The sequence below is a fragment of the Aspergillus ochraceoroseus genome (assembly GCF_002846915.1).
Source record: "Aspergillus ochraceoroseus IBT 24754 chromosome Unknown P175scaffold_1, whole genome shotgun sequence".
NCBI lineage: Eukaryota > Fungi > Ascomycota > Eurotiomycetes > Eurotiales > Aspergillaceae > Aspergillus > Aspergillus ochraceoroseus.
Genome location: NW_024468476.1, coordinates 5,275,032 through 5,299,520, shown reverse-complemented (window position 1 = coordinate 5,299,520; position 24,489 = coordinate 5,275,032). Strand labels below are relative to the sequence as shown.

General features: G+C 48.5%; 9 protein-coding genes and 1 non-coding gene across 10 annotated transcripts; 3 read left to right on the top strand and 7 right to left on the bottom strand.

The window, feature by feature from the left end:
• Positions 1–1,595: 1,595 nt before the first annotated feature.
• tpcD (trypacidin cluster transcriptional coactivator tpcD) lies at positions 1,596–3,035 on the bottom strand (the record flags this gene model as incomplete). Its single annotated transcript, XM_040893194.1, has 2 exons — positions 1,596–2,237; positions 2,292–3,035. 2 exons carry the CDS (start codon positions 3,033–3,035, stop codon positions 1,596–1,598), a joined length of 1,386 nt encoding a protein of 461 aa, XP_040756826.1.
• A 701-nt stretch (positions 3,036–3,736) lies between these two features.
• Positions 3,737–4,351, bottom strand: arp1 (scytalone dehydratase arp1; the record flags this gene model as incomplete). The annotated part of the gene is made up of 2 exons (XM_040893234.1): positions 3,737–4,120; positions 4,175–4,351. 2 exons carry the CDS (start codon positions 4,349–4,351, stop codon positions 3,737–3,739), a joined length of 561 nt encoding a protein of 186 aa, XP_040756825.1.
• A 296-nt stretch (positions 4,352–4,647) lies between these two features.
• On the bottom strand, positions 4,648–5,515 carry P175DRAFT_0506893 (SDR family oxidoreductase; the record flags this gene model as incomplete). Its single annotated transcript, XM_040898230.1, has 2 exons — positions 4,648–5,109; positions 5,189–5,515. 2 exons carry the CDS (start codon positions 5,513–5,515, stop codon positions 4,648–4,650), a joined length of 789 nt encoding a protein of 262 aa, XP_040756824.1.
• Positions 5,516–6,048: 533 nt separating this feature from the next.
• Positions 6,049–8,043, bottom strand: P175DRAFT_0539870 (FAD-dependent oxidoreductase). Its single transcript, XM_040900341.1, has 2 exons — positions 7,468–8,043; positions 6,049–7,399 (listed from the first exon to the last, which is right to left on the bottom strand). The coding sequence occupies exons 1-2, from the start codon at positions 7,709–7,711 to the stop codon at positions 6,117–6,119; spliced, it is 1,527 nt and encodes a 508-aa protein (XP_040756823.1). The 5' UTR covers positions 7,712–8,043; the 3' UTR covers positions 6,049–6,116.
• Positions 8,044–8,267: 224 nt separating this feature from the next.
• Positions 8,268–9,596, bottom strand: P175DRAFT_0472735 (uncharacterized protein; the record flags this gene model as incomplete). The annotated part of the gene is made up of 1 exon (XM_040895140.1): positions 8,268–9,596. One exon carries the CDS (start codon positions 9,594–9,596, stop codon positions 8,268–8,270), a length of 1,329 nt encoding a protein of 442 aa, XP_040756822.1.
• Positions 9,597–11,557: 1,961 nt separating this feature from the next.
• On the bottom strand, positions 11,558–12,588 carry tpcB (metallo-beta-lactamase type thioesterase tpcB; the record flags this gene model as incomplete). Its single annotated transcript, XM_040898229.1, has 2 exons — positions 11,558–12,343; positions 12,418–12,588. The coding sequence occupies 2 exons, from the start codon at positions 12,586–12,588 to the stop codon at positions 11,558–11,560; spliced, it is 957 nt and encodes a 318-aa protein (XP_040756821.1).
• A 441-nt stretch (positions 12,589–13,029) lies between these two features.
• tpcC (non-reducing polyketide synthase tpcC) lies at positions 13,030–18,723 on the top strand (the record flags this gene model as incomplete). Its single annotated transcript, XM_040895139.1, has 5 exons — positions 13,030–13,373; positions 13,436–13,736; positions 13,791–14,903; positions 14,950–17,310; positions 17,377–18,723. The coding sequence occupies 5 exons, from the start codon at positions 13,030–13,032 to the stop codon at positions 18,640–18,642; spliced, it is 5,385 nt and encodes a 1,794-aa protein (XP_040756820.1). The 3' UTR covers positions 18,643–18,723.
• Positions 18,724–18,917: 194 nt separating this feature from the next.
• Positions 18,918–20,618, top strand: P175DRAFT_0539852 (uncharacterized protein; the record flags this gene model as incomplete). Its single annotated transcript, XM_040900340.1, has 5 exons — positions 18,918–19,327; positions 19,388–19,584; positions 19,661–19,732; positions 20,016–20,125; positions 20,200–20,618. The coding sequence occupies exons 1-5, from the start codon at positions 19,127–19,129 to the stop codon at positions 20,616–20,618; spliced, it is 999 nt and encodes a 332-aa protein (XP_040756819.1). The 5' UTR covers positions 18,918–19,126.
• A 388-nt stretch (positions 20,619–21,006) lies between these two features.
• P175DRAFT_0514151 (uncharacterized protein) lies at positions 21,007–22,049 on the bottom strand (the record flags this gene model as incomplete). The annotated part of the gene is made up of 3 exons (XM_040898792.1): positions 21,007–21,252; positions 21,327–21,972; positions 22,009–22,049. 3 exons carry the CDS (start codon positions 22,047–22,049, stop codon positions 21,007–21,009), a joined length of 933 nt encoding a protein of 310 aa, XP_040756818.1.
• A 529-nt stretch (positions 22,050–22,578) lies between these two features.
• Positions 22,579–22,651, top strand: P175DRAFT_0t13. The gene has a single exon. It is a non-coding gene; the product is annotated as a tRNA-Lys (tRNA).
• The last annotated feature ends 1,838 nt before the right edge of the window (positions 22,652–24,489 follow it).

Here is a 24,489-nt window from a genome sequence, read left to right as displayed (position 1 = left end):
AATACTAAGAATATTATAACCCTGTACCCCTAAAAAAAATTAGATTAGAAAAACCTAGGCCCTTTCTTTATTAGAAGGGTTATTAGCCCTTATATTTATAAACTAGACCTGCCTAAGAGTATAAAAATATATCTAGTATTTTATATTAAATTATTATACTTAACTACTAAAGACCTATTATCTAGATAAGAGGAAACTAAACCCCTACATGTTAAAGTTAATAGTATTAAGAAATAGGAGGTTAAGGAAGTAGTTAACTCCTACTAGGACTACTATAGCTAAAGTAGCTACCTGTATTTAAAATATACTATTAAATAGGTTAGATACCCTATTATTATTAAAGTTCCTGCTAGCTACCTAGAGAATACTACTAAATATATTGCTACCTATTATTACTACTATTCTAGAAAGCCTAGACCTTAAGAATACTTTACTAGAGCTTAGCCTAAGAGAGGGGATACTATTATGGTATAGTTATATACCTATCTAGTTAGATTCTGCCCTAATTATTTACTTCTACTCCTGTATTTAAGCTATGTTACCCCTAATCTTGTTATAGCTCTTCGAGCTATGTCCTTATCCTAACCTAACCCCTACCTATTGCACCTATACGCAGGTAGCCTGAATATATATCCTGTTGTTAACTACACCTACTGCCTGCCTGCCCTCCGTGACAACTAGTTTCTTATTTATTAAATATAGTATTTAACTAGCTACTATTTATAAAAGAAGTTCTTATAATTTATACTTAGAATTATTAAATTATAGTCTAGAAATATTACTTTTAAAAAGCTTATCTATCTTATAAAGTCTTAGCTTTATTTATATAAATAAAGCCTAAATTTTGAATTTTAAATTATTTTTTAACACTATTATCAGGCTCAAGTTAAATATACTATTCTTTAACTTTATTACTTGATTTTAGTTATTAATAAATAGGGTAGTAACTATCAAAAATAGGTATAATAAGTTAGGGATATTAGGATATCTACTAGGGGTAGATTTAGTTACTATTTTAATTAAATTATAGAGATTTTCCATATACTATTACCTAGGTAGAGTAATATAATAGTAGTACAGGTGGTATAATACAATAATAGTAGGTAATATTTCTGCCAGGATCTCTTTCTAATCAGGGAGTAGATTACTATACAGGGGTATAGGAGTATAATAAGAGTTTTAAAGGTTTATAAAGTATAAAATAGAACCTTAAGGAGGGCTTATAACCTGATAAAGGTTGTCAAACTATGACAGTAGAAAGTTAACCAAAATAAATTTAATTTAGGTCTAACTAGGAGATAGAGAGATGCTTGGAGGAAGCATGGAGATCTAGAAGGAAATAGTGGCCTTAAATACCCAGAGTAGTCACGTGTTGCTATCTTCTTCTTTATGGTGATGCTGCTTTATGGTGGTGCTGGTTGCATTCACTGAGTGCAGCACTCCAACAGGAATTGACTCTATGTACCTCTTAAGAAGCCTGGATATGAGTTTGTATTTCAAGTACAAGTCTAAAGTTACTCTGGTATATAGTTGGGGTTTATTACTGGTAATCTGGTTTACTGCCATATATATATATATATATACAAGCAATTAAGCTACCGGTTATAGGTCTGGTACCGCACCTCTAATACAATCGCTACACTGTCTCTTGACTGAAGCTTGTTGACGACCACGAGACGACCCATATTGTCGCTCACGCTGTGGAGCATATTCAGCAACTCGGCCAGTTCCAGTTCTCGCTCGTTGGCGAGTTGCAAGAGCGACAGATCCCGCAGTCGCGCACTGGCCTCGACTTCCGGGTTCACGGTGCCTGTTTCCGGGAGGAGTCGGGGGATGAGGACGAGCGTTGCGGCCGGATTCGCCCGGAGGATATCGAGGTGGGCGCGCAGCTCCGCCATAATGCGGCCGAAGAGCGAGCTAAAGGAGGTAGAGGGGGACGGGGATGGCAGGTTTAAGATATAGACTGCCGCGTCGGAGACGAGCTGCGGTGTGGCGGGGGCGCGTTGCTGCACGGAAACCCCCGCGGCGTGGCCTGTGGGATTTGAGGTCCCGAGAGTACTGCCGGTATGGGCAGAGTTTGCGCTGAGTTGCCGCGGGTCGTCGTGCCTGGAGCAGGGCGTTGGGGGGCGGATTGGGGATATCCAGCCGGACGACGGGGGTATCATTTGGACGATGAAGTGAACGGAAGGGTAAAGGTTTGCAAGGGCTACTGCGCGGTCGGTTGATGTAGCGCCAACCTGCGATCCGTTAGACATTATCCGATGAACTGGGGAACGTAGGGTATACCGGACCTCAACGACAACAGATATGTTCCCGCGATGGAGCTGGTCCATCCGCGCGAGGAGGTCGGTCACGCAGCTCTCCGTGTCGCTCGTTCCATAGCGCAGAAAGGCGGGCCACTGCCGCTGTAGCTTTGGTTGCTGCTCGCACAGAGTCGCTAAGGAGGTGGATGTGTTGAAGGCAAGATTATACGCGGTTTCGTTGGGACGGACGGAGGGTCCGAACCGCTGCGTCGCAGTGGCCATTTGCAGAGCGGCAGGGGCAGCAGTGCCCGCAAGAAACATGGAAACATCGAGGTACGCTGGTTTGGTAACGAACGGCGCGGAGAGCGCACTGTGCGCAACAGTTCCAGGCTGTGGCTCCTGAAGAAACCCTGCTGTGGTCATCATTCGAACCACACGCGAGAGGTGTACCTCGGGGACCCCCGCGAGGTCAGCTACATCTTTGATAGGGACACTGCCCTTGATGGGAATACAAGCCAGCACTTGGAACTCTCCGAGCCAGTGGAGACAGGCAAGAAGCTGATTCTGAACCGCAAGATGGTGAAGAAAGTCTGCAGGGCCCGCAAGTATGGTTTGCAATCTGGCAATGGTTGCCAACGCGGATTGTTGAGCCCGGTGGGCTTCACTGGGTGCGTCTAAGGGAATCACGAACTGAGCACGGCTGCAATTGAAGTCCTCGCAGTGGGTGCTCAGTGCCTTGACAGCGGCAGCGAGTTCGCTGGTGTAAGCCTCAAGCTGGGACATCGTGGCCATGTTGAATTCCCGACCAAATGGAGGTAGATTGAAGCAGGAAAGCTCTCTTGGTCTTTTCCACGGACCCAGGCTTTGGCAACCCACCAAAAGAAAAGAAAAGACAAGAAAGAAAGAAAAAAAAAAAGAAACACAGAGGCAGACGACTCGGAATACAGTACCCCGCTTATTATGCAGAAGAGATCCAGCTCTATAAATTCGGCGCAGAAGAGGTCAGCCAAATGGGGGTATATTGGGCTACGGTTTAGGCCAGCTTCGAGGGATCAGTTAACTACAGGGTACCGACCTTACATCATCACTTACATATCGCGCTGAAAGGATCATTTAACAATAACATGACCGGAATGATTTAAATCTTAAGATATAAGAGGGATCACGTCGGCCGTTCGAAACTCCGACACAGTCTTGCGAAATGACCCGAGATGCATACGCTTGGACGTCTGTGATTACGCCGATTGCAGTTAACCGTTGCTGACCGGATATTGGAAAAAAGCAACGATAAAAACTTATCTCGATTCCTCCAGATGACTTTTCTCGTTGGAACGTAGGTTGAGGGTCTCTTAACCGAAGCACTGGGTTGAGCTAACCCTAATCTTCCGTGGTTTTGGATCTATCTCAAAAACAAGCCATGCGTCCACTACATAGACCGTAGTATAAATCGACTTCATACTTGGAGGAACTGAGCGCATAAGCCAAAAGCGTCATCAAGCACCCCCGTTACTCTTCTCTTTCCCCTCACTCTCGAAGATGCCCTCTCCGCCAAACTCCGTCCATCGCAGGTGTGGCTCGATCCCTGCAAATAACCACACGCCATCTACCCGGCAGTAAGTCATCGTCCCCGAGCCATGTGTGTGTCCTTTCGCAAGAACCTCCTTCATCTCGTCATCGGCATACTTTTGGTGCGCGACTCGCATCTGATGGTGACCCAGTATCTTTGTTTCGCTGAGTTTCTCCCATTTTGTCATCCCAATAAAGTGCTGGGTCTTGAGGCGCGGGTTCCCGAGGAAATGAGGGTCGGAAGCCATGGCCACAAAGTCGGCCGCTGGGATTTGTTCCCAGAACTTGTCGATGAACTCTCTGTAGTCGATCTGGAATTCGCTCAAGTTAATTGCAAGTCCGGAGGGGCCGTTGGGGATGCTCACGCGCAGCGAGGGAGCGATGCATTTCTGGAGCCGTTCCCAGTCTTTACTATCGTAGCTCTCGGCCCATTCGAAGAGGACGCTTTCGCAGCCGATGATATCTGTCGAATCATGAGTTTGGAAAGGAACTTCAAGGGTAAGTAAGTAGGGTTTACCGTGAAAGGTAGGCTGGAGAGCCATGATGATATGATCTTTTTCGACAACGCTGGCCCGGTACGGGAGAGCCAATTGATCACTCGAAAAGAACCGATTATACAGAGATGCAAACGACACTTTTATAAGGGGGATTTGGATCTGAACTGAATTGATTTATCTCCGACATACGTTCGGAGCCCGATTCAAGCAAACTGTAGATGAACATGACATGACATCCAAGGAAGCAAATCTTGGTTTCTTTGTCCCCCGTTTATGTATTCTAAAAAGAAAAGAAAAAAAAAAAAAAAAAAACACGGCGATACATACTATGGCTCATCCATTCAAGCAGCTCCGCCATCCACAGTCAAGATCTTCCCATTAATCCATTCTCCCTCCCGGCTTGCGAGGAAGCACACTACGCGCGCGATATCCACCGGAAATCCGTTCCGCACCAGGGGCGATGCATGCGCTGCCATCTCCTGCAGCTCCTGTTCAGAGTACTTCTCGCCGTTGGGGATGTAATGTTTCGCGACGTCGTGAAACATATCGGTCACGGTTCCACCCGGAGCCACTGCGTTGACGGTGATCTTCCGATGCCCGCAGTCCTTGGCCATCACGCGTACAAAGGACTCGATTGCGCCTTTGGAACCAGAATACACGGCGTGACGAGGAACGCTGAACTCCTTGGCTGTGTTCGAGGACATGAGAATGATGCGGCCACCGTCGTTGAGGTGCCGGTATGCTTCGCGGGCGACAAAGAACTGGGCCCGGGTGTTGAGGCTGAAGACTCGGTCAAACTCTTCCTGTTCTTACGTTAGTCCACTTGCTTCAAGGCTGTTATTTTCATATATGGGATTTGGGGGGGGGGGGGGTATTATCTACTTCGGTAACATCACCCAAATGACCAAAGCTCACCACGCCAGCGTTGCTGCAGACAATATCCAGACCACCAAAATGGGCGACAGCTTCGTCCATCAGCTTGACGATCTCAGACACGTTGCGTATATTTGCCTGCAGCGCGACAGCTTCAGTGCCTAGAGCTTCAATCTCTTTCACGAGCTTATCGGCGCATTCGCGAGAGTTGGCATAGTTCACGACAACCTTGGCTCCGCAGCGGCCCAACTCTGTCGCCATCGCTGCACCAATGCCACGGCCTGAGCCGGTGACCAGGGCGACCTTGCCGTCAAGACGATAAGGGATGTGTGCCATTTCTTCTTCGTCGTCTCTTGCAGCTTGTTCCCGGGAGTGTGAGAGAGATTTCAGTGAGAGGAATTGAGGGGAAGAACGTGAACCAACCGTGTGACATGACATATTTATAGAAGCATACATGACGATGACTTATACCCCTGCAGGGTTCTATAAGAAGGATTCAACCTTACGGTGCCCGAATGGTCGGAGGGTGACAGAATGGCTGCAGTCAGAAACCATTCCATTCCATTCCGTGGGAGAACTGACCGATCTTGGCTCAGAGACGGAGAGCGATTTCGATTAATATTGCAGCTGGTTAAATTGGAATCTGCACTGGTCTTGCAGTTCTGCAGTTCTGCAGGTCTCGCAGGTCTTGCAGCTCCAGAGTCTAGTAATATCTGGTTCAAAACTGGCTAGATATCAGAAAGGAAAGTCAAGAGCTACACAGGCTGGTAGAAACTGAAAAAAATAAAGAATCCGGTTAGTTGCAGTAAGCTGGACTGCTGGAATTGGACTCAAAGCAACGGGGTATAGATAGAATATCCGCCTTGATTTCACACTCATCCTCTAGTTATAATTACGCTTATAATAACGCTTATTTCACAGGGAATCTACAAAAGCATCAAGACCAATCTCCATCCAAGAGATCCTCCACTCGTTTCCCCTCCTTGAGATCCCGATATACTTCTTCGATTGTCCAAGGACGGAAGTTGTGGCCTGGGGGAAAGTTGGTATTCGTAAACCCAGCCCCGGCCACTAAATGCGCAAAGGCCTGGCCATACTTCTCATATGCATACGACTCCGGGTCATGCTGAAAGATCCAGCTGGGGAACCGCGTGCGGATCTTGGACGGATCCTTCCAGATAGCGTCCCAGTCCGTGGCGGTCTTCAGCTGCGAATTGACAAAGGACATCTTCTGCGCACAGCTCACGCGCTCAAACCGGAGGAGATTGTACACTTTCGTGGCCAGCGGGGCATTGCGCACTCCACCCGCAAGCTGCAGACATGTCGCGAGCGTGATGGCATCCTCCAGGGCCTGCGACCCACCGTTGCCGGACGTTGGGATAAAGCTATGTGCGCTATCACCTACCTGGACCACATGGCCGGCGGGCGAAGTCCACTCGCGGCGTAAATCGCGCCAGAGGAGTGGCCAATGCACGACGGCCCCCGCCGGCGCGCTCCTCACTAGGGCTAGCACGGCCGCATCCCACCCCGGAACGCGCAACATTGCCTTGACCACGTCTTCGGGGTTCGTGTCCGGCTCCCAGGATTCGGTGGGGGCTCCGTCGGTATCGCGCGGCGTGAACCCCCACGAGATGATGTCCGTCCCGACAAAGACCCCCAGGTACATATCTGGCCCCAGCCAGTACTCCCAGGTGGGCGGGGAGCGGCCCCAGCGCTCGCGCACGCACTCGTCTTTCATCGCGAGCTCCTTGGGATACGCAGTGCGGTAGATCGAGAGCCCGCTGGACTTGGTGGGCCGGGGTTCGCCTGTAATGAGGATGTCCGAGCTAGACTTGAGCCCGTCCGCTGCGACCACGATGTCCGCCAGGCGGATTTCGCCGTTCTCGAGCACCACGCCGCCGCTTCCAGAGACCCGGTCCTCGAAGTAGTCCCGGACCGGCTTGCCGTATTCCACTCGAAAGCCTAGTCTGGCAACTTGCCGCAGGAGCATGCGGTAGAATTTCCGCCGGATCTGCGCGGGAGCCACGTATGGTGATCCTTGACGCGTGGCGATGTGCTCGGGGTCGTTGAACGAGGGCACCGTCGGACCGTAGATGTGCCTTCCGTCGTGGGTCTCGTAGCTCACGCTCGCGTTCACTTGGTCTTCTTCCATGTCGCGGCACATATCCGGCCAATGGCGGATCACTGAGATGGCAGAGGGCTGCATGACGATAATGTCTCCTGGGTGACGGCGGTTAGCATTCGATTCGCTTTCGGACATAGTCCAAGAAGACTACGTAAGTCAGTACCTGAATAGACAGGTCCGTCATTTCTCTCGAGGATGCCAATGATGTTGTGCCCCTTTCTCCAGCACTCTAACGTGGTCATCAGCCCGCCCATCCCAGCGCCCACGACTAGCACGTTGATGCCGGTTTCAGGGTGCCGTTCTGGAAGTCTTGACTCGCCAGCTTCTCCATTCTGCGTGACGTTTTTCCATCGCTCTGGGTCGAATTCTTGTCCATCGCTGGTAGTGTTCACGATAAAATCTGCCATTCTGTCGGTCTCGAAGTCTGGACCAGGCCCTTGCAGCACTGTATCGTGATTTAAAACGTTGATAGATAGGGTTATGAGTTATTCAAACAGAGAGAGAGAGAGAGTAAACTATGGCTAAATTTCGTACATTTAAGGAAGCTTACGAGCACCGGTACAGTCTCTAGACTCTCCTATGCTTACTGGACGGTTACCAAGATGTTCTTATGCATGATGACGGAGACGAAATGGACCGAATGCCCCGGGATGAGCAGAAGACTCTCCCTCTGACAGCAGCAGGCTTGTGTGGCGCAGCTCCATGTTCAAAAGCACAATCAGAAATATGTTTGTCTTACTCCCTAGGTCGTCTACTGATACGTAACATAGACTCGATGCACATGTGTCAGATTGCTTGAGTTTCAAAGCCAACGGCATACAGGCAGGCAGGTAGGCAATCAAGTAGCTTGACACAAACACCCGATGGCAGCGCAAACCTGCTTTCTAAAAGAAAACACAATTATTGCTCAGGACGAAGCGTTGTTTGGTATAAAGGTGGCTTTGCTCCTAGGTAGGCTGACAATCAGCCCCGACGGAGTGCACCGACTATCTCGGCAGACAGGCTGCGTAGACCGGTTCGAAGGTCTGTCGCCAATCTATCTAAGAGGCTGACGGGCACAGGCGAGGGATCTGCTCTCTCTGACAAGAAATCGCGTCCCTCTGCGGTAATATCTTCTGGGGTGGCAAGCTGAACATCTCGCATTCCCTGTTCCTTGAGACGTTGGTAGAGGGTGTTTACCAATCGCTGCACCCCGTGTAGTTCACTCAGAACTAGTTGTGCAGCCATCCGTCCCTGATCTTCGCCATCTACGTGATAATTTCGGATCACAGCGGGGGCTCGTACTACCTGCTCTGGGGGTGGTCGTCTGCCCCAGTGCTGACGGTCCTCGAATAGCGGCGGGTCCTGCGCTGCTGCAGCCCTGTACCAAGCCAGCACCTTCAGCGCCGCTAAAGTCAGCACCATGAGTATGTAGCCGTCCTGTGAGCAGTCACATTCCAAGAGCTGACTAATTTCCCAGATGGCTTGCTCGTTCTTGGTGATTACTTCCTGGATGGTCGGAATTTGATTGGCGCTCTCCTGATCGTCTAGGCTGGCAGTCGTGCAACCCTCTAAGGAAGTAGGGAAGAGATCCTTCAGCACTCCTAGCGAGCGGACTAGACAAAAGCACTGCAGGTAAGACGCATCGGATTTGGGGGAATTCTGGAACCGTTGGGCAAACGTATCGGAATCAGAAAAAAACCCACTGGGAGGAGGGATCAGAGCATCCGGCGTAGGAGGTTTGGTGACACGCCGCTCATCATGAGCCGCAGCGTGCAGATTGTCTGATATCAAACACGAATCCGGATCGAAGAACCGACCAAAATCCCGGATATCGATTTCAGAAGCTCCGAAATACTGTGGCTCCGGTCCATCAAGCAGCGACAAGGACATAGGCGACCCCAGAAAGCTGTCTAAATCGACAGGGAAGCTCAATGGACTAGTGACGGAGGCTGTGGGAGCGGAGGACGATTTGGCACTGGACAAGCTGTCATGACAAGTCGATTTCGGATCGTCCTGCTCCTGAAGACCTTCGAGATTGCGGTCCTGCTGGAGAGCATACTGCATAAACTGCATTGGAGCCGCTAGAACATCCCCTCCGCCGTCTCGTCCGGCGGGGTCTGCATTGCGGTTCGTCCTCAGAGGGTTCCTTACGCTGCTTGCCCGACTGCCATGCTTGCGGCCTGCACGCTTGCTAGCCAGATACTGACACGCTGTTCCTCTCTTTGCACAGCGCACACAGGTTGGTTTGTCCTGGCTGCATTTGAGCTTGGAGACGGCACAAGCGTGGCAGCTGCCTCGTAGTTTGATCATCCCATGCGTTGGCAGCTGAGTAGTTTGAGATGAAACTGGAGGACACACGGCGGACATGGGAACTCGATACATAGAAAGATGAGGAAAATATAGAAAGGATTCAACTGGGGAAGTTTTTCCTTTCCTTTCTTTTCTTTTCTTTTGTTTTTTTTTTTGAGATCTGTAGAGGAAAGCGAGGGCTTGTACTTCTGGCTTAAAAAGCGGGGGGAATAGTCTTAACAGCGTCAATTATCATTCATAGGGCATGTGAAGTGAGTTTCAGGCATAAGATAATCTTTTCTTACAGCTAAAAATTGAAATTATTTTATCGAATTGGCTAGGATTCACAGTACACATGTAAGCCTACATTTGGCGAGCTAGATTTACTCCTCCAGGCTGTCAAAGAATGATGGATATGAGGAAGGATTGGCTCCCAATCTCTCTCCTTTTACTATGCATAATAATCCTTCTGGATGTACCTAATCCTGTCAGACAGAATGCAGGAAGAAGTTTGCATGCATTCTTAGTTTCCAGAGTGCCTAGGTGACTGCATGTCTCCAGTAATCATCGGATTCGTAAGTACAGGCGTTTTGGATCCAATATCTCACATACCACAAACGGCTCAGAATTTACAATTATGCAGTAGACGATGCAATGGACTGTACTATGAAAATGCCAGCCTGAACGGTCCTAATGGTAGCGCTTGCTCAGACACGTTCAGGCTAATGCGAACCCGATAGTTCTACCTCGGCTGGACTAAAAGCGAGCATTATCACAGCTATCTTGTATCGCCCGTCAGAATTTCAGCTTCCGGGTAGATCGCTGTCCGTATCAGCAGAGTTAAGAGGCTTATAGATGAGGACGGAGCTGCTATTATCCCTCCAATGTCCCGGAGTCCGACACCACCAGGATTCTCCGACAGAACCTAGTAGAACGCTTCTCCTGGGATCAGTGAAATCCTAGCGTTGGTGACTGGAATCTGAAAATCCTTCAGGCGCTCAGACCATCCACTTAATTCATCCTTTGGATAGGTGGTACAGCATGTGGTGACTCCAAGCGGATCGACAGCACTTGTTACATGGCTGGCCGAGGTAGATTGATCAAGCATAACGGACATCAGGCCAATCAAGAGACAAGAGTATTTAGCTCCCGACCTGCGGATGGAAGTGCTGATAGGCTGACACTGCACAAGGGAATCCAGCTAGCCAAATTCCAAATGTGGGAGCATGCAATTGGCTTGGGTTGAATCTTGATACCGTCGTCGTGTTCAGCTTCATCCAGGCAAGTATTTTCCACTTTGACTGATCCACCCTAGATGGTCCTGCCGGTGGATTCTTGGCCTCCTCCGTACATCTGAATTAGGGAAAAGGCCGTCTTTCCCGGGAAGTTTCGTGCTACTGCGTTCGGAGTGACCGAGCAGCCCTAGTTACTCGGAGAAATCCTGCCCTCTATGGACCCGAAGCATCGGAATAGAGTGTCAACAAACCAATCATGCCGCCAACGGGGTTGATATCTTCCTAGTTCTTTTAGGTAAAATCTGCCTTCCCCCCCCCCCCGGTCTCATCTATTCCCTGTCGGAGCCCGAAATTCTATCCAGAAAGGCAACCTGACCCCCAGCGGCAGGGAATTCGCAGAAGCTCGCCAAATATGGATCCTCTGGAACAGCCTGGAAGGGAGCCTCCAAATCAGAGGAGACTTGAAGCCCCTTGTTGTCGTAATTAGCAATGGGAAATTGACCATCTTCACATCGTGCCAACGCAGGCTCTTAAGCTACTGCAGGGGGATTACCAGGTGCAGTGCAGTGGATTGTCCATTAAGTATAGAATACAACTTTCATGGTCAAAAGGCCATTGTAGAGATTGAGAATCTTTGAAGTTATCATATACGGTTGTGTTGAAAGACAATACAATCCCATTGTTCCTGGTTGAAGGTCTTTGTTTCTAACCTCTTCAGCCTCATTCTCTACGTTGATGCGCCGTCCATTAGAGCACTTCAATCCCAAACCACCGTTTTACTCCCCCTCGCATCTCAAAGGCAACTTTGCCATCTTCCGCAAGCTTCTGCAAAACCTCCTGAATAAAAGGCTCCAGGGCCATCTTTCGCATCTCCTCGTCTAGGTAATCGCCGTGCATCAGCACCACCAATTCCTTGACGGTCACGCTTGGCTTCTTTCCTTGACCTGTACTATTTGACTCTTTCCTCAAGCGGTTGAGAGTCATGAGGACTTGCTTTTCGCGTCTCATCTTCTGCGCGAGCTCTCCCGCTATTTTTGTGGGCAGGTTAGAGATCACATCGCCGTGGGCAGGATAGCCGATGGAACAGTTGTAAGACTTGAGTTTCCGGAGAGTATCCATATAGATCCCCAGCTCTTCAACAGCACTGGTTCCGTGGCCCAGAATGTTATCGCCCGTGAACATGGCATTTTCCTCCTCAAGGATGAAGCACATATGGTCGTGGGAGTGGCCAGGGCCGTGGACTGCCCGGATAGAAGCACCTTCCACCCGGAATACTTGATCATCGTTGATGGGTTGCTGGTCACTACCGGGAGAATTCTTGTAAATAGCCTCCGTAAGGTTAGGATACAGGCGAATAAGATCCGGAACTCCCCCGGTATGGTCTCCATGCCAGTGAGTGAGAAGGACGTGCGATAACGAGATCGAATGGTCATTGAGGGTAGTGTCCAAGAGGTCTGCCCATTCCGGAACCCCCTGACCAGTATCGATGATCAGTCTGTGTGACCCGGTCCCAACAATGTAGGTGTTTGTTCCCTGCAGCGTGAACTGATAATCTTGATATCAGCGCGTGGAGACTCGGGCAGCAGGAGGCTTGAAAAAGCCCTTACCTTTCCAGCATTCTGTCCCAACACTCGTAGGACTCTAGGGCTGAGCTGCTCAACATCTTGCAGATGCGGGAGGTTCTTCAGCTGAGCAGATAGGTAGGCATCAAAGGCACACACATTCAGAGCTTTGTTGATTTGCTTGTATCCGCCTTTGTGCTGCTCCGGCTGGGCCATTGTTGTGTCCGGATTCGAAGCAGTGTGTACCCAAGGTGACTGAAAGTTATGGGAGAAGAAGCCACAAGAGTAGAATAGTCCTCAGAAGAAAAAGGACAACAGAGACTTCGGATTCAAAAAAAACTCCCCCCCCCCCCCCCTTTACCATCACCACATGTGTCCCTCGGAATTGCGAACGGCCACTCCGTCAGCGCGCACATCAAGTAGACCCCGACCGGGGAAATCATGGTGTCCGATTTCTGGAGTAAGAATAGGCATTACCGAATGCCGCTGAAGTCAAATTCTCCGAATCTAGCGAAGGAAGTTGGGAGGGGGGTTGTGCTGCCAATAAAGGTCGCCCTGCTGCAGCAAGTCGTTCTCAGTCCGTCCGCATTAGAATCCATCCTACTTTCGTTTACTTCCTCTTGCATCCTCTAGTTTCTCGAGACTTCTTCTTCCAGGATGTCTATTTACACTCCTCCCTCGGACTCACAGGAGGAATACTCCAAGATGAAGCTCCTGTACTTCAGCAATGAATTCCCCAAGGATGACCTCCAAGACCTCTACCGCCACCTACACAATCACAGCAAGGACAGACAGCATCCCTTACTTGCTAGATTTATCGAAGAGGCTACCCTAGCTCTGCGTGATGAAGTACGGCAGATATCGATGTCCTTGAAGGCGCTCATGCCGGCTTTTGAGACTGTGTTGAACCTCGTGGATTATCCGGATCTTCGCAAGGGCCCTCTATGTGGCTCTATTGAGGGAGTACTCCTCTGTGTTCTGGAGATTGGAACTCTTATTGGGTATGAATTAAGACTGTGAACCTATTCAATATGCTCTAATGCTTCTGAACTAATGTCCCCAGATATTACGAAACCCATCCGGACCGGTTTGACCTACATTCGTCACCGACATACCTCTCGGGTTTAGGTATGGGTATACTAGCAGCAGCTTCAGTTGCTCTAAGCTCCACACTGGCAGATATTCCCTCCACTGGTGCTGAGGTAGTGCGGATTGCCTTCCGTCTTGGGGTGTTGGTGGATGACATCTCTCAAAACCTTGAGCCGCGCGATGTATCAGGCTCCCCAGATACTTGGGCCTCGGTTGTCCCGGGGGCCAGACCGGAAGATGTTCAGGCAGAGCTTGATGAAATTCACGCTAGAGAGGTAAGCTGGTTCATCTGTGGTTACGCATCGTGCCTGATACTCATTCTTGGGTAGAAAACTCCGGTGCCCAGTAAGATCTTTATGAGCGCATGGGGCCAGTCTTCCGTCACAATCAGTGGCCCCCCTTCCAGAATCAAGCGTATTCTGAGGCTGTCTGAGTTCTTCCGTCGCCACAAGGTTGTTAGTTTGCCGGTCTTTGGGGGTCTCTGCCATGCCAAACACATCTACAGCCTCAAGCATGTCAAGGAAATCGTCGGAACAAGTTCGATCGAGGCGCTGGATGCAAGATGTTCGCCAACCATTCCTATTTTCCAGACTTCCACTGGGCAACAGTTTATAGCTTCAACAGCTAAAGACCTGTTTGAAAATATTGTCGAGGAGCTTTTGACACAGCCTATTCTGTGGGATAACGTCATCCAGGCTGTAGTGGACCAGGCATATTCGACGTCTGCCACCAACTGTGAGATCCAGGTGTTTCGGAACTCCGTCCCCATCAACGAGTTACGGGCTACTGTAATCTCGAAACTGCAGGGATTTGAAGTCTCAACGGAGGAGATTATCCCGTGGGTACTGAATTCCAAGAAACAACAAGACCCTAGAGGTCCAAAGCAGTCAAAGCTTGCGATTATCGGCATGTCCTGCCGGATGCCTGGCGGTGCAACAGACACAGAAAAGTTCTGGGAACTGCTTGAGCAGGGCCTTGATGTCTCCAGAAAGGTCCCTGCTGATAGGTTCGACATTGATACGCATTACGATCCTACGGGCAAGAGGATGAACACAACCAATACTCCTTACGGTTGTTTTATTGATGAACCGGGCTTGTTTGATGCCCCCTTTTTCAACATGTCTCCCCGCGAGGCACAGCAGACGGATCCAATGCAGCGCCTGGCCATTGTGACAGCATATGAGGCGCTGGAGCGGGCCGGTTATGTAGCAAATCGCACAGCGTCTACGAACCTCCATCGCATCGGGACATTCTATGGACAGACCAGTGATGACTACCGTGAAGTCAATGCCGGCCAAGAAGTCGGTACTTATTTCATTCCAGGAGGCTGTCGTGCCTTCGGCCCTGGACGTATTAATTACTTCTTCAAATTTGCGGGGCCAAGTTTCAGTTGCGATACTGCCTGCTCTTCCAGTTTGGCAACTATCCAGGCAAGTACCATGGTATGATGAACCTGCCGATACCGTTAGCTAATTCACTCCCATTTAGGCGGCCTGTACCTCCCTTTGGAACGGTGATACTGACATGGTTGTGGCTGGGGGTATGAATATTCTGACCAACTGTGATGGTTTTGCTGGTCTTGGTAACGGCCATTTCCTCTCCAAGACTCCTGGTGCATGCAAGACCTGGGATGTCAATGCGGACGGATACTGTCGTGCAGATGGCATCGGATCAGTTGTCATCAAGCGCCTAGAGGATGCTGAAGCCGACAACGATAACATCCTGGGTGTAATCCTCGCTGCCGGCACAAATCACTCCGCAGAGGCCATCTCAATCACGCACCCCCATGCCGGAGCTCAAGCCTACCTGTACCGCCAGGTCATGAACTCTGCTGGCGTTGATCCTCTTGACGTTAGCTTCGTGGAAATGCATGGTACCGGCACCCAGGCTGGTGATTCCGTAGAGATCACCTCCGTTACAGATGTCTTTGCCCCGATCACCAAGCGACGCAACGCCAAACAGCCACTCCATATCGGCGCCGTCAAGAGCAATGTCGGACACGGAGAATCTGTAGCAGGAGTGACGGCTCTTTTGAAGGTACTTCTCATGTACCAAAAGGGCTTAATCCCGCCTCATGTCGGTATCAAAAATAGTTTAAACCCCATGTTCCCGAAAGATCTGGATAAGAGAAATCTCCATATTCCGTACCAGGCAGTGCCCTGGCTGCGGGAGGAGGGGAAGACCCGATATGCGGTGGTGAATAACTTCAGCGCAGCTGGCGGAAACACTACGATCTGCCTGGAAGAACCACCCCTCAGAACGACTGATTTTGTCGACCCCCGCGCAGCTCATGTTGTCAATGTGTCGGCAAAGAGCAAAGTTTCATTGAAAGGAAACTTGGAGCGTCTGATCACGTATTTGGAAGCCAACCCAGACACGTCTTTGGCGAACCTATCGTACACCACCACTGCCCGGCGGTACCATCACAATCACCGTGCATCAGTTGCTGCAACTGATATCAATCAAGTGAAGAAGAAGCTCACCTCTTATCTCGAAGCTGTGGATGGACACAAGCCCATTTCGTTGACCAACCCTCCTCAGGTAACCTTCGCGTTTACCGGCCAAGGCGCCTCCTTTAAATCTATGGATCTGGAGCTATTCCACAGCTGTCCCTACTTCAGGTCCCAAATCCTGCATCTGGATGCCCTGGCTCAGGGGCAAGGTTTCCCTTCGTTTATTCCAGCCATTGATGGTAGTTTCCCGAAAGACCATGCTCACTCCCCCGTGGTTACCCAGCTAGCTCTTGTATCGGTTGAGATTGCACTTGCGAAATATTGGATGTCATTGGGCGTTAAACCTAACGCTGTTATCGGACACAGCCTGGGCGAGTACGCAGCCTTCCACGTTGCCGGCGTGCTGTCAGCTAGCGATGCCCTCTGGTTAGTTGGACGGAGAGCTCAACTGCTGGAGGAAAAATGTCAAGTCGGTAGCCATAAGATGCTCGCCGTACGTGCTCCTTTAGCCGACATTGAGAAATGTTTGGAAGGGAACGCGTATGAGATCGCTTGCATCAATGGGCCCAAAGAGACCGTGCTGAGCGGCTCGCAAGCGGAGATTGAGAACGTATCCAAGCTCTTGCAGTCTGATGGCTACCGATGCACCACCCTGGACGTGACCTTTGCGTTTCACTCCTCCCAAACCGACGCGATTCTCGATGACTTCGAGGAAGCTGCCGAAAGCGGCGCACTATTCCGTGCACCTAATATGCCTATTATCTCACCCTTGCTGGGCAAGGTTATCTTTGACGCTAAGACGATCAATGCGAAATACATGCGTCGCGCCACTCGAGAAGCAGTCAACTTCCTCGCTGCCCTTGAAACGGCTCAGAGCTTCTCCACGATTGACGAGGAAACCGCCTGGGTCGAGATTGGGCCTCATCCTGTTTGCATGGGTTTTGTTAATGCTACTCTTTCCTCAGTCAACGTGAGCGTGGCTTCATTGAGGAGAGGAGAAGACAACTGGGTGACCTTGTCGCAAAGTCTCTCCGCCTTGCACGGTGCTGGTATAGCGATTGATTGGAATGAATACCAGCGCCCATTCGAGTCGGGGCTTCGCCTCCTTGATCTTCCCACCTACGCCTGGAATGACAAAAACTACTGGCTACAGTATAACGGCGACTGGATTCTTACCAAGGGCAACACTTTCTACGATGAGGAGAAGGGTTTAAAGGCTCTGCAGGCGGTACCTGCAGTGCAATCCAGTCTGAAAACTTCGACTGTCCAGCATGTCCTTGAGGAAAGCTTCTGTGGTCCTGCAGGACATGTAGTGATGCAGTCCGATATGATGCAGCCGGATTTCCTTTCAGCTGCGCATGGACACAAGATGAATGGGTGCGGTGTCGTTACCTCGGTACGTTGTCTAACAGGATCTCATTTCAGTGTTTTTTTTTTTTTTTTTTAACGTGAAATATACTAGTCTATTCATGCGGATATTGCCTTCACACTTGGAGAGTATCTGCACAAAAATCTTGTCAAAAGCAACAAGCCTGCTGAGATGAACATGGCCAATCTCGTCGTTCTGAAAGGGCTCGTTGCGCAAAAGAATACCAAGAAGCCACAATATATCAGAGTCACCATCTCTACCACAGATATCAACTCGGGCGTGGCGGATCTTACATGGCAGAATGTGCTCAATGACGGCACAGTCGATGAGCCTTTTGCGAGTGCTAACATTTACTACGGGGATTCGTCCGAGTGGCTCAAGACCTGGATCCCTCATGCCCACCTTGTCCAGGGACGCATTGAGGCCCTTGAGCGCCTTGCCGAAGAGGGCACCGCCAACCGTTTTAGCCACAACATGGCCTACCTTCTTTTCGCAAACAATCTCGTCGACTACGCGGAGAAATATCGCGGCATGCAATCTGTCGTGCTGAATGGGTTGGAAGCTTTCGCTGACGTTAAGCTGACCATGGAGAAGAGCGGCAACTGGACAATCCCCCCCTACTTCATCGATAGTGTTGCTCACCTGGCCGGCTTCGTGATGAACGTCTCTGATGCCATCGATACCAAATCCGATTACTGCGTCACGCCTGGCTGGAGTTCCCTACGATTCGCTAAACCGCTTGTCGCAGGGGCAAAGTACCGGTCGTACGTCAAGATGATCCCCACTGAGGAGGATCCTTCTGTTTATCTTGGGGATGTCTATATTATGCAGGACGGTGTCATTATGGGTATGTGTGGTGGGATTAAATTTCGCCGGTATCCGCGCATCCTTCTGAGCCGCTTCTTCACGGCTCCCGAGGAAGCAGGAGCTGTATCCCATACTACAGCTTCTGCGGGCCCTGCAGTGCTGCCTGCAGCGCCTGTGAGTCCTGCTTCGGCCCCTCAGGCAGTGCCAAACCCGCAAGCCATCGCACAACCCGCAACCTCGGCTCCTCCTGCGCCAGTATCTGCCCCTCCTGTTCCAGCTTCGTCCAGTAACCCGGCCAGTGCCTCTTCCGCCGGAGAAGATAACAGTGTGTCCGCCAAGGCACTTGTGCTGATTGCAAACGAAGCGTCTCTTGAGCTGTCGGATCTTTCAGATGACGCTTCCTTTGCGAACCTGGGAATCGACAGTTTGATGAGCTTGGTGATTTCGGAGAAATTCCGTGAGGAGCTAGGAGTTACTGTCACAGGAAGTCTGTTTTTGGAGTACCCGACTATTGGTGATTTGAGAAGTTGGTTGATGGAGTACTACAACTAGGGGAGAAGGGAGGCGGGAAGAAGTCGCTGGTCTTGCTTATTCTATATCTGTTATTCCAGTTGTCGTTTGAGTATACTCCGTAAGTTAGAGCTTGTGATTTTCTTCCACATAGACATTGAGTTAAATTGAACATATCCTGAACTATACTTTTCCTATTCCTTTCTCTATGTATTGGTTCTGCGTTTGCGAGTCGCTTTGGTTTCCATTCGCTACTCATCACAATCCAAGCAAAAAAAAAAAAAAAAAAAAGTCTCAGAAACAGATCTACAGCATCGGTGGATTCTGATTTCGCTCTCCGGTGCCTAGCTAGCTACCCCTGGATAGTTGCGTCGGGGTTCATCCTCCACGGTGTGTATATTATGCGGGCTCTATCCTGGTCTCTGCGTTCTGATTCCACAAAGCTCCCAAGATTCTTGAGTAACGCAATCTTCGATACTCTATTTTTTTTTTTTTTTTTTCAAATATTCCAGCATCCATCCCGGGAATGTCTTCTTCTTCTTCTTCTATTCTTCCTGACCCTCCCCAAGAGACCGAGTCTACGAAAGGCCAGCTCCTCTGCATTACTATCCTGGGATACCGTAAGCCCGGGATGAGCGAAGAGGCCTACAGACGCCATATGACGGAGATTTCCGCGCCGCTCACGCAGGACCTGATGGTCAAGTATGGGATTCTCCGCTGGACGCAGGTGTGTTCTGACAGGCTTACCACATACGGCCCAAATGCAATCAACTAACGGGGTTCGAAGATCCACAATCCAACTTCTACGCGCCAGCTCATGTACCAAATCATGGACCCGCAGATGGCCAACCTTGCCGACTACGACTGCTTCAGCCAGGTTGTGTTCCGTAGCATAGAGGATTACAAGAAGATCAAGGAGGATCCCTACTACCAGCAGCATTTGGTTGGGGACCATGAGCGGTTTGCAGACACCAAGCGGAGCCAGTGAGGATTCTTTCCCCCGGTGCTTGGGAATGGACGAGGGGGGCGTGGTTCGATTGGGCGGCTGACTTTCATGCAGGGTGACCATTGGATGGATCTCGCAGTTTATTGACCGCGGTGTTGTGGTGGACGGGTTCAACGAGGGGTTTGAGTGACGCGCTCTGACCATAAGCCTGCCTACATGGGTTGATTGATATGACCGTATAACGAGACGAGAGATTGCAATATCAGCATCTCCTCCTCACACTCACTCGGCATCCGGGCGTTATCCGGACATCGATCTAGACCCCGAGGAGTTTTGTCTATCTATCTATCTATCTACACTGACTTACTTACCTGTCTTATTCCACGTAAAAAAAAAAAAAAACCAAGTCCGAGTTTATGTAGCAGAGTTTCTACCCAAGATAATCAGCCATGTGGGAAAAGTCTAACAGTATCCACAGTCTGTTTAGTGTTGTGTCCCTTCAGCCTTGTTCTAGTCCGATGGCTTCTCCGTCCTCTCCCCTGGTCGCCATGGCCATGATCTCGGGGTCCTTTTTATCAGGTAAACTACCCAGCCAGCCGCTACCTGTACCCGTACCCTGGACTCCTAGCACTAACAAATACGTCCATATGCAGGCGCAATGACAGCCCTCTCCGCCATGGCTGTCCCAGTGCTCCTCGACACCACCACGCACCCGCCCCAGCTCTTCCACCAATGGGTGCGCATGTTCCACTACGGCCATCTCACCCTGCCCACCCTAAGCGTCGCCACCTCCCTTCTCTACGGGTATATCGCGGCGAGCCGGAAAGCCTGCAAGAAGCCCTGGAGAACAGCGGCGCTCGCGGGAATCGCCACGGTCATGATGGTTCCGTTCACCTGGGTCTTCATGAGCCCGACGAATAGCTTGCTGTTTCAGCTGGAGGCTGCGAGCAGGACAATGCCGGATGTGGCGACGGTGGAAGAGGCAAGGAGGTTGGTGGTGAAATGGAGCTGGATGCATTTAGCCCGGTCGGTTTTTCCTCTTGCGGGGGCGGCGCTGAATATTGGACATTAGTGGGGTTTTTTTTTTTTTTTTTTTTTTTTTTTTTTTTTTTCTTTCTTTCATGCTTTGCTTGGGAGAAAGAGATATTGGATACATGTTCTTCGACTTCCTTCTATTATGCTAGCAGCTATGTATTCCTCTCGAGCGGGATTGAATATTTGCCAAGACCGGAATTTCCCCCGCCTTTGCCAAGCCAAGCCAAGCATCCACGCCAATCCCGAGCGGAGCGGCAATACGTGATGATAACTAATGTACAGGACATCCCTCTATAGTTTGAAATGAAAAAACAAACTGAACCAGTAATTGATACGGAAATAAATAAAAAAAAAAAGTCTGAAAATGTAAGGGCCATAATTTCATCATATGCACATACACATACACTTCGTATCGTGGTCGCCATCTACAACACCGTGAACATGACTGTGGCGAGGGCGGCCGCGCTCACCCCAACCAGATTGGATGTAGAGAGCGGAGCGGCGCCTTGGGCGACCCCCGGGGCATTTGGATTCAGGGTGGTCACGATCTTGAGACAGGTGAGCTGTGCCGAGGTGTTGTTCACCAGACTGCCGTTCCCAGCAGTAAAGACTGTCAGAATGGGCGTGATCTTGTAGACCTCCGTCAGGTCTGCGGTGGCGGTGTAGCCACCCTGAGTGGGTTAGTACAGTAATAAGAAAGAAAAGAAAAGAAAAGGGCCGGGGTTAAGGGATCAGAGTGACTTACCATCGCTGTGTCCCGGGCAAACTGCGCGAGGTTATCGGACTTGGGTAAAATAGGCCAGCAGTCGGAGGTAGAGTTCTGGGAGCCGCTGATGCTCGACAGGCCCCCGAGCGAGGCGACGGTAAAGTTGCCGAGTCCGTTCCCAGCGCCAGCAAAATCGCTGCATTCGTCTGGCGCATGGGATCGGAGCTGTCTCTCCAGCGCCGAGCAAGCTCCGGAGCCGCTGTAGTTCACATTCTGGGCTTGTTCGGTGAGCTTGGCGATGCAGCTCTGTTCAATCACGTCGGGACAGGTTCCCGAGCCCTCTTGGATCCCGGTGCTGTTGAGATCTCCCGAAACGAAAGTGCGAGAAGGGGGATCGTTGAATACAACAGCACAGCCAGATACAGAACCCACGTCCAGGTCTCTGGGGGTTCCGAGATAATAGACGGAGTTGTATGGCCGAGTCTGGCTGGTTACGGGGTCTCCAACCCCACCAGGACCAGGCAAAGAGATGTTGACTCCCTTCACCAAGGAGATGCCATCCAGGGCATCCGGGACATCTGCGATGCGGGTTAAACCAACCCCGACGTAGGTATTGTCCGCGACGGTGCACGAGTCCCAGGGATGCGTGGGACAGCCCAGGTCGGTGCACCCCACGATATCGGTACTGAGGGTGGTGTCATCAGCCAGGGCGGCGAGAAACGCGAAGAAGAGAGCTGCAGTGGTGGTCTGGAAATGAACCATCTTGTGCGAGTTGGGTTTCAGGAGATGTCTCAAGGTCAAAAGGCAGTATGGAAGAAGAGGAGGAAGAGGAAGACGAGGAAGAAGAGCGATGCCCTACGGAGGCACGATGATATATTAATGGGAGTGCCAGTTCTTTGTTTACTCTACTCAGCCCAACCGCCAAGCTGTGGCAGGATGATCCCATGGACAGGCCAATAGATTTAACGCCTTCTTCTTTGAAGATCGTCCTCAACCTTTGTTATCGTGGTGGTGGTGGCTTGGTTCCTAGTCAACGGGTCGCTGTGAAACATGGTCCCTGGTGATTTCTTCGCATCCAACCTGATTGGTCGATTCGGAAGTATACAAAGAACCTCCTATAGTGCCTTGGATATAGCTTCCTTTGTCTGTTTCGTATAGCAGAAGGGAATCGTTTCGTGGTTGTCTCGCTATCATGGGGATAGCAATAGGGATCTTTTTTCTTGTGTCCAAGGACTCTCCTTATATCAGTGTACTACAAAATCCTCTTTAGCCAGCCCTTACTCATAGCCCAGCCGGGCTAGCTCAATCGGTAGAGCGTGAGACTCTTAATCTCAAGGTTGCGGGTTCGACCCCCGCGTTCGGCTCTTCTTTTTTTTTTTTCTTTTTGTTTTTGATGTTCATAAAATCATTCTAGAATTGTTTTTTTATCTTTAAACTTTCAATCAATCATTTAAATAGATCTTAAACTATAGACTAGATGTCACGGCGACCACGTGACATGCAACCACATGCCGAACCACATGCCGAACCACATGCCCAGTAACCAAGGGTAATCAGGAGAACAGCAACATTCGAGTCGCCTGCACTGTGCTAGTAACTTAACTAGGTAATATAAATAGTAATATAATAACTCCTGAAGTATTAAGAGGTAAGTACTTTATTTTATTATTTCTAATACCTTCCTATTATTCTTATACTTTGTATAGCTTTGCTTTCTCTACTAATACTACTTATACTTAAGTACCTTACTAGTAAGATACTTATAATTCAAAGTGCTTTCTTAACTAAGTAAAGTAATATAATAAGTATAAGAAGGATTACCTGCTCCTCTTCCTAAGGGGTAGTAGATCTAAACTCTATAGAATCTATAACTATAGTTCTAGAAATTATTATTAAGAAAGATTTAATAATACTAGTAACTCTCTAGTACTAACCTATTAAATTAATAGAAGATAATAAACTATAGTACATGGCCTAATATATGGTGCAAGTTATATAAATAGGTAGGAAGAAAGTACCTGAACTTAAGTTCTTTAAGGTATAAAACTTAAAGAAACTTAGTATCTTCCTGGAAGATCTCTAAGATTATTTTAGGTTATAGGGGAAACTTTATAAGAGTAATATAATAAAGGTTTACTATACTATAGGTTATCTAAAAGATAATATAAAATAAATATAATATTCTAAGTATAGAGTAAATTCTAAAGAATTTATTTATATAAAGTTTATTAAATTCCTGTAGAACTTCCTAGAACTAGAGAGAGACTATAGGTAAATAGTAGCTTACTAGCTCCTATATATAAGATAAGGACTATAATAGAGTATATAAATCTTAATAACCTAGATAAAGAAGTTTATCTTAATAATTAAAGCTAATCTTAAAGGATTTCTCTACTAACTAGCTATCTAAATAGCCTAGCCTAAATTGCGTAAGGAAATCTAGTAGGATATAATAATACTATAAAGTCTAGCTAAAGTTACTAAACTAGAGGTAAGGTACAAGAAATTTTAGAAATAAGAAAAATAGGAAAGATTAAATAAAGTATAATTAAACTAACTTCTAGAATCTTATATATTAAAGAATAACTTAAGAAAGAGAAAAAAAAATAATAATAAAGTAATAAATCCCTAACTAAATAAATTCTAGTAGAAAGAGTTAAAGGAGGAGTAGTAGAACTACTAAAATTAATAAAAGGAAGGCTAGTACTACTAGTATAATTAAATTAATTATATTACAAGGAAATACCCCTAGTATAGAAAAGGTACTAAAGGGGTAGGAGAATTAAAGAACTAGGATTAATAATAATTAAATACTTTAGAATCCCTAGTACTCTAATAGGATAAAGAGGTACTAATAGGATCCCTTCTAGCTACTATAATTATCCTAGTAGGCAAGAAATAGGTTATAATAAGGATATTTATAGATACTAGAGTAAATAAGGACTTTATTTTTTATTATTTCTTAGCTAAAGAGGGAATAAACCTTAATAAGATAAAGATAGAGTAACTTATATATTTTATTAATAGCTTAATAATATTATACTACGCGAGATTCTAGATAAAGAGCTAAATTATAGATAGTCTTAATAAAACTAGAGAATTTAATATAGAATATTATATAATAGATTTAGAAGAAAAAGAATATTAACTAATTTTAAGATATAATTAGCTAAGTCTAGTTAATCTTAATATCTCCTTGGCA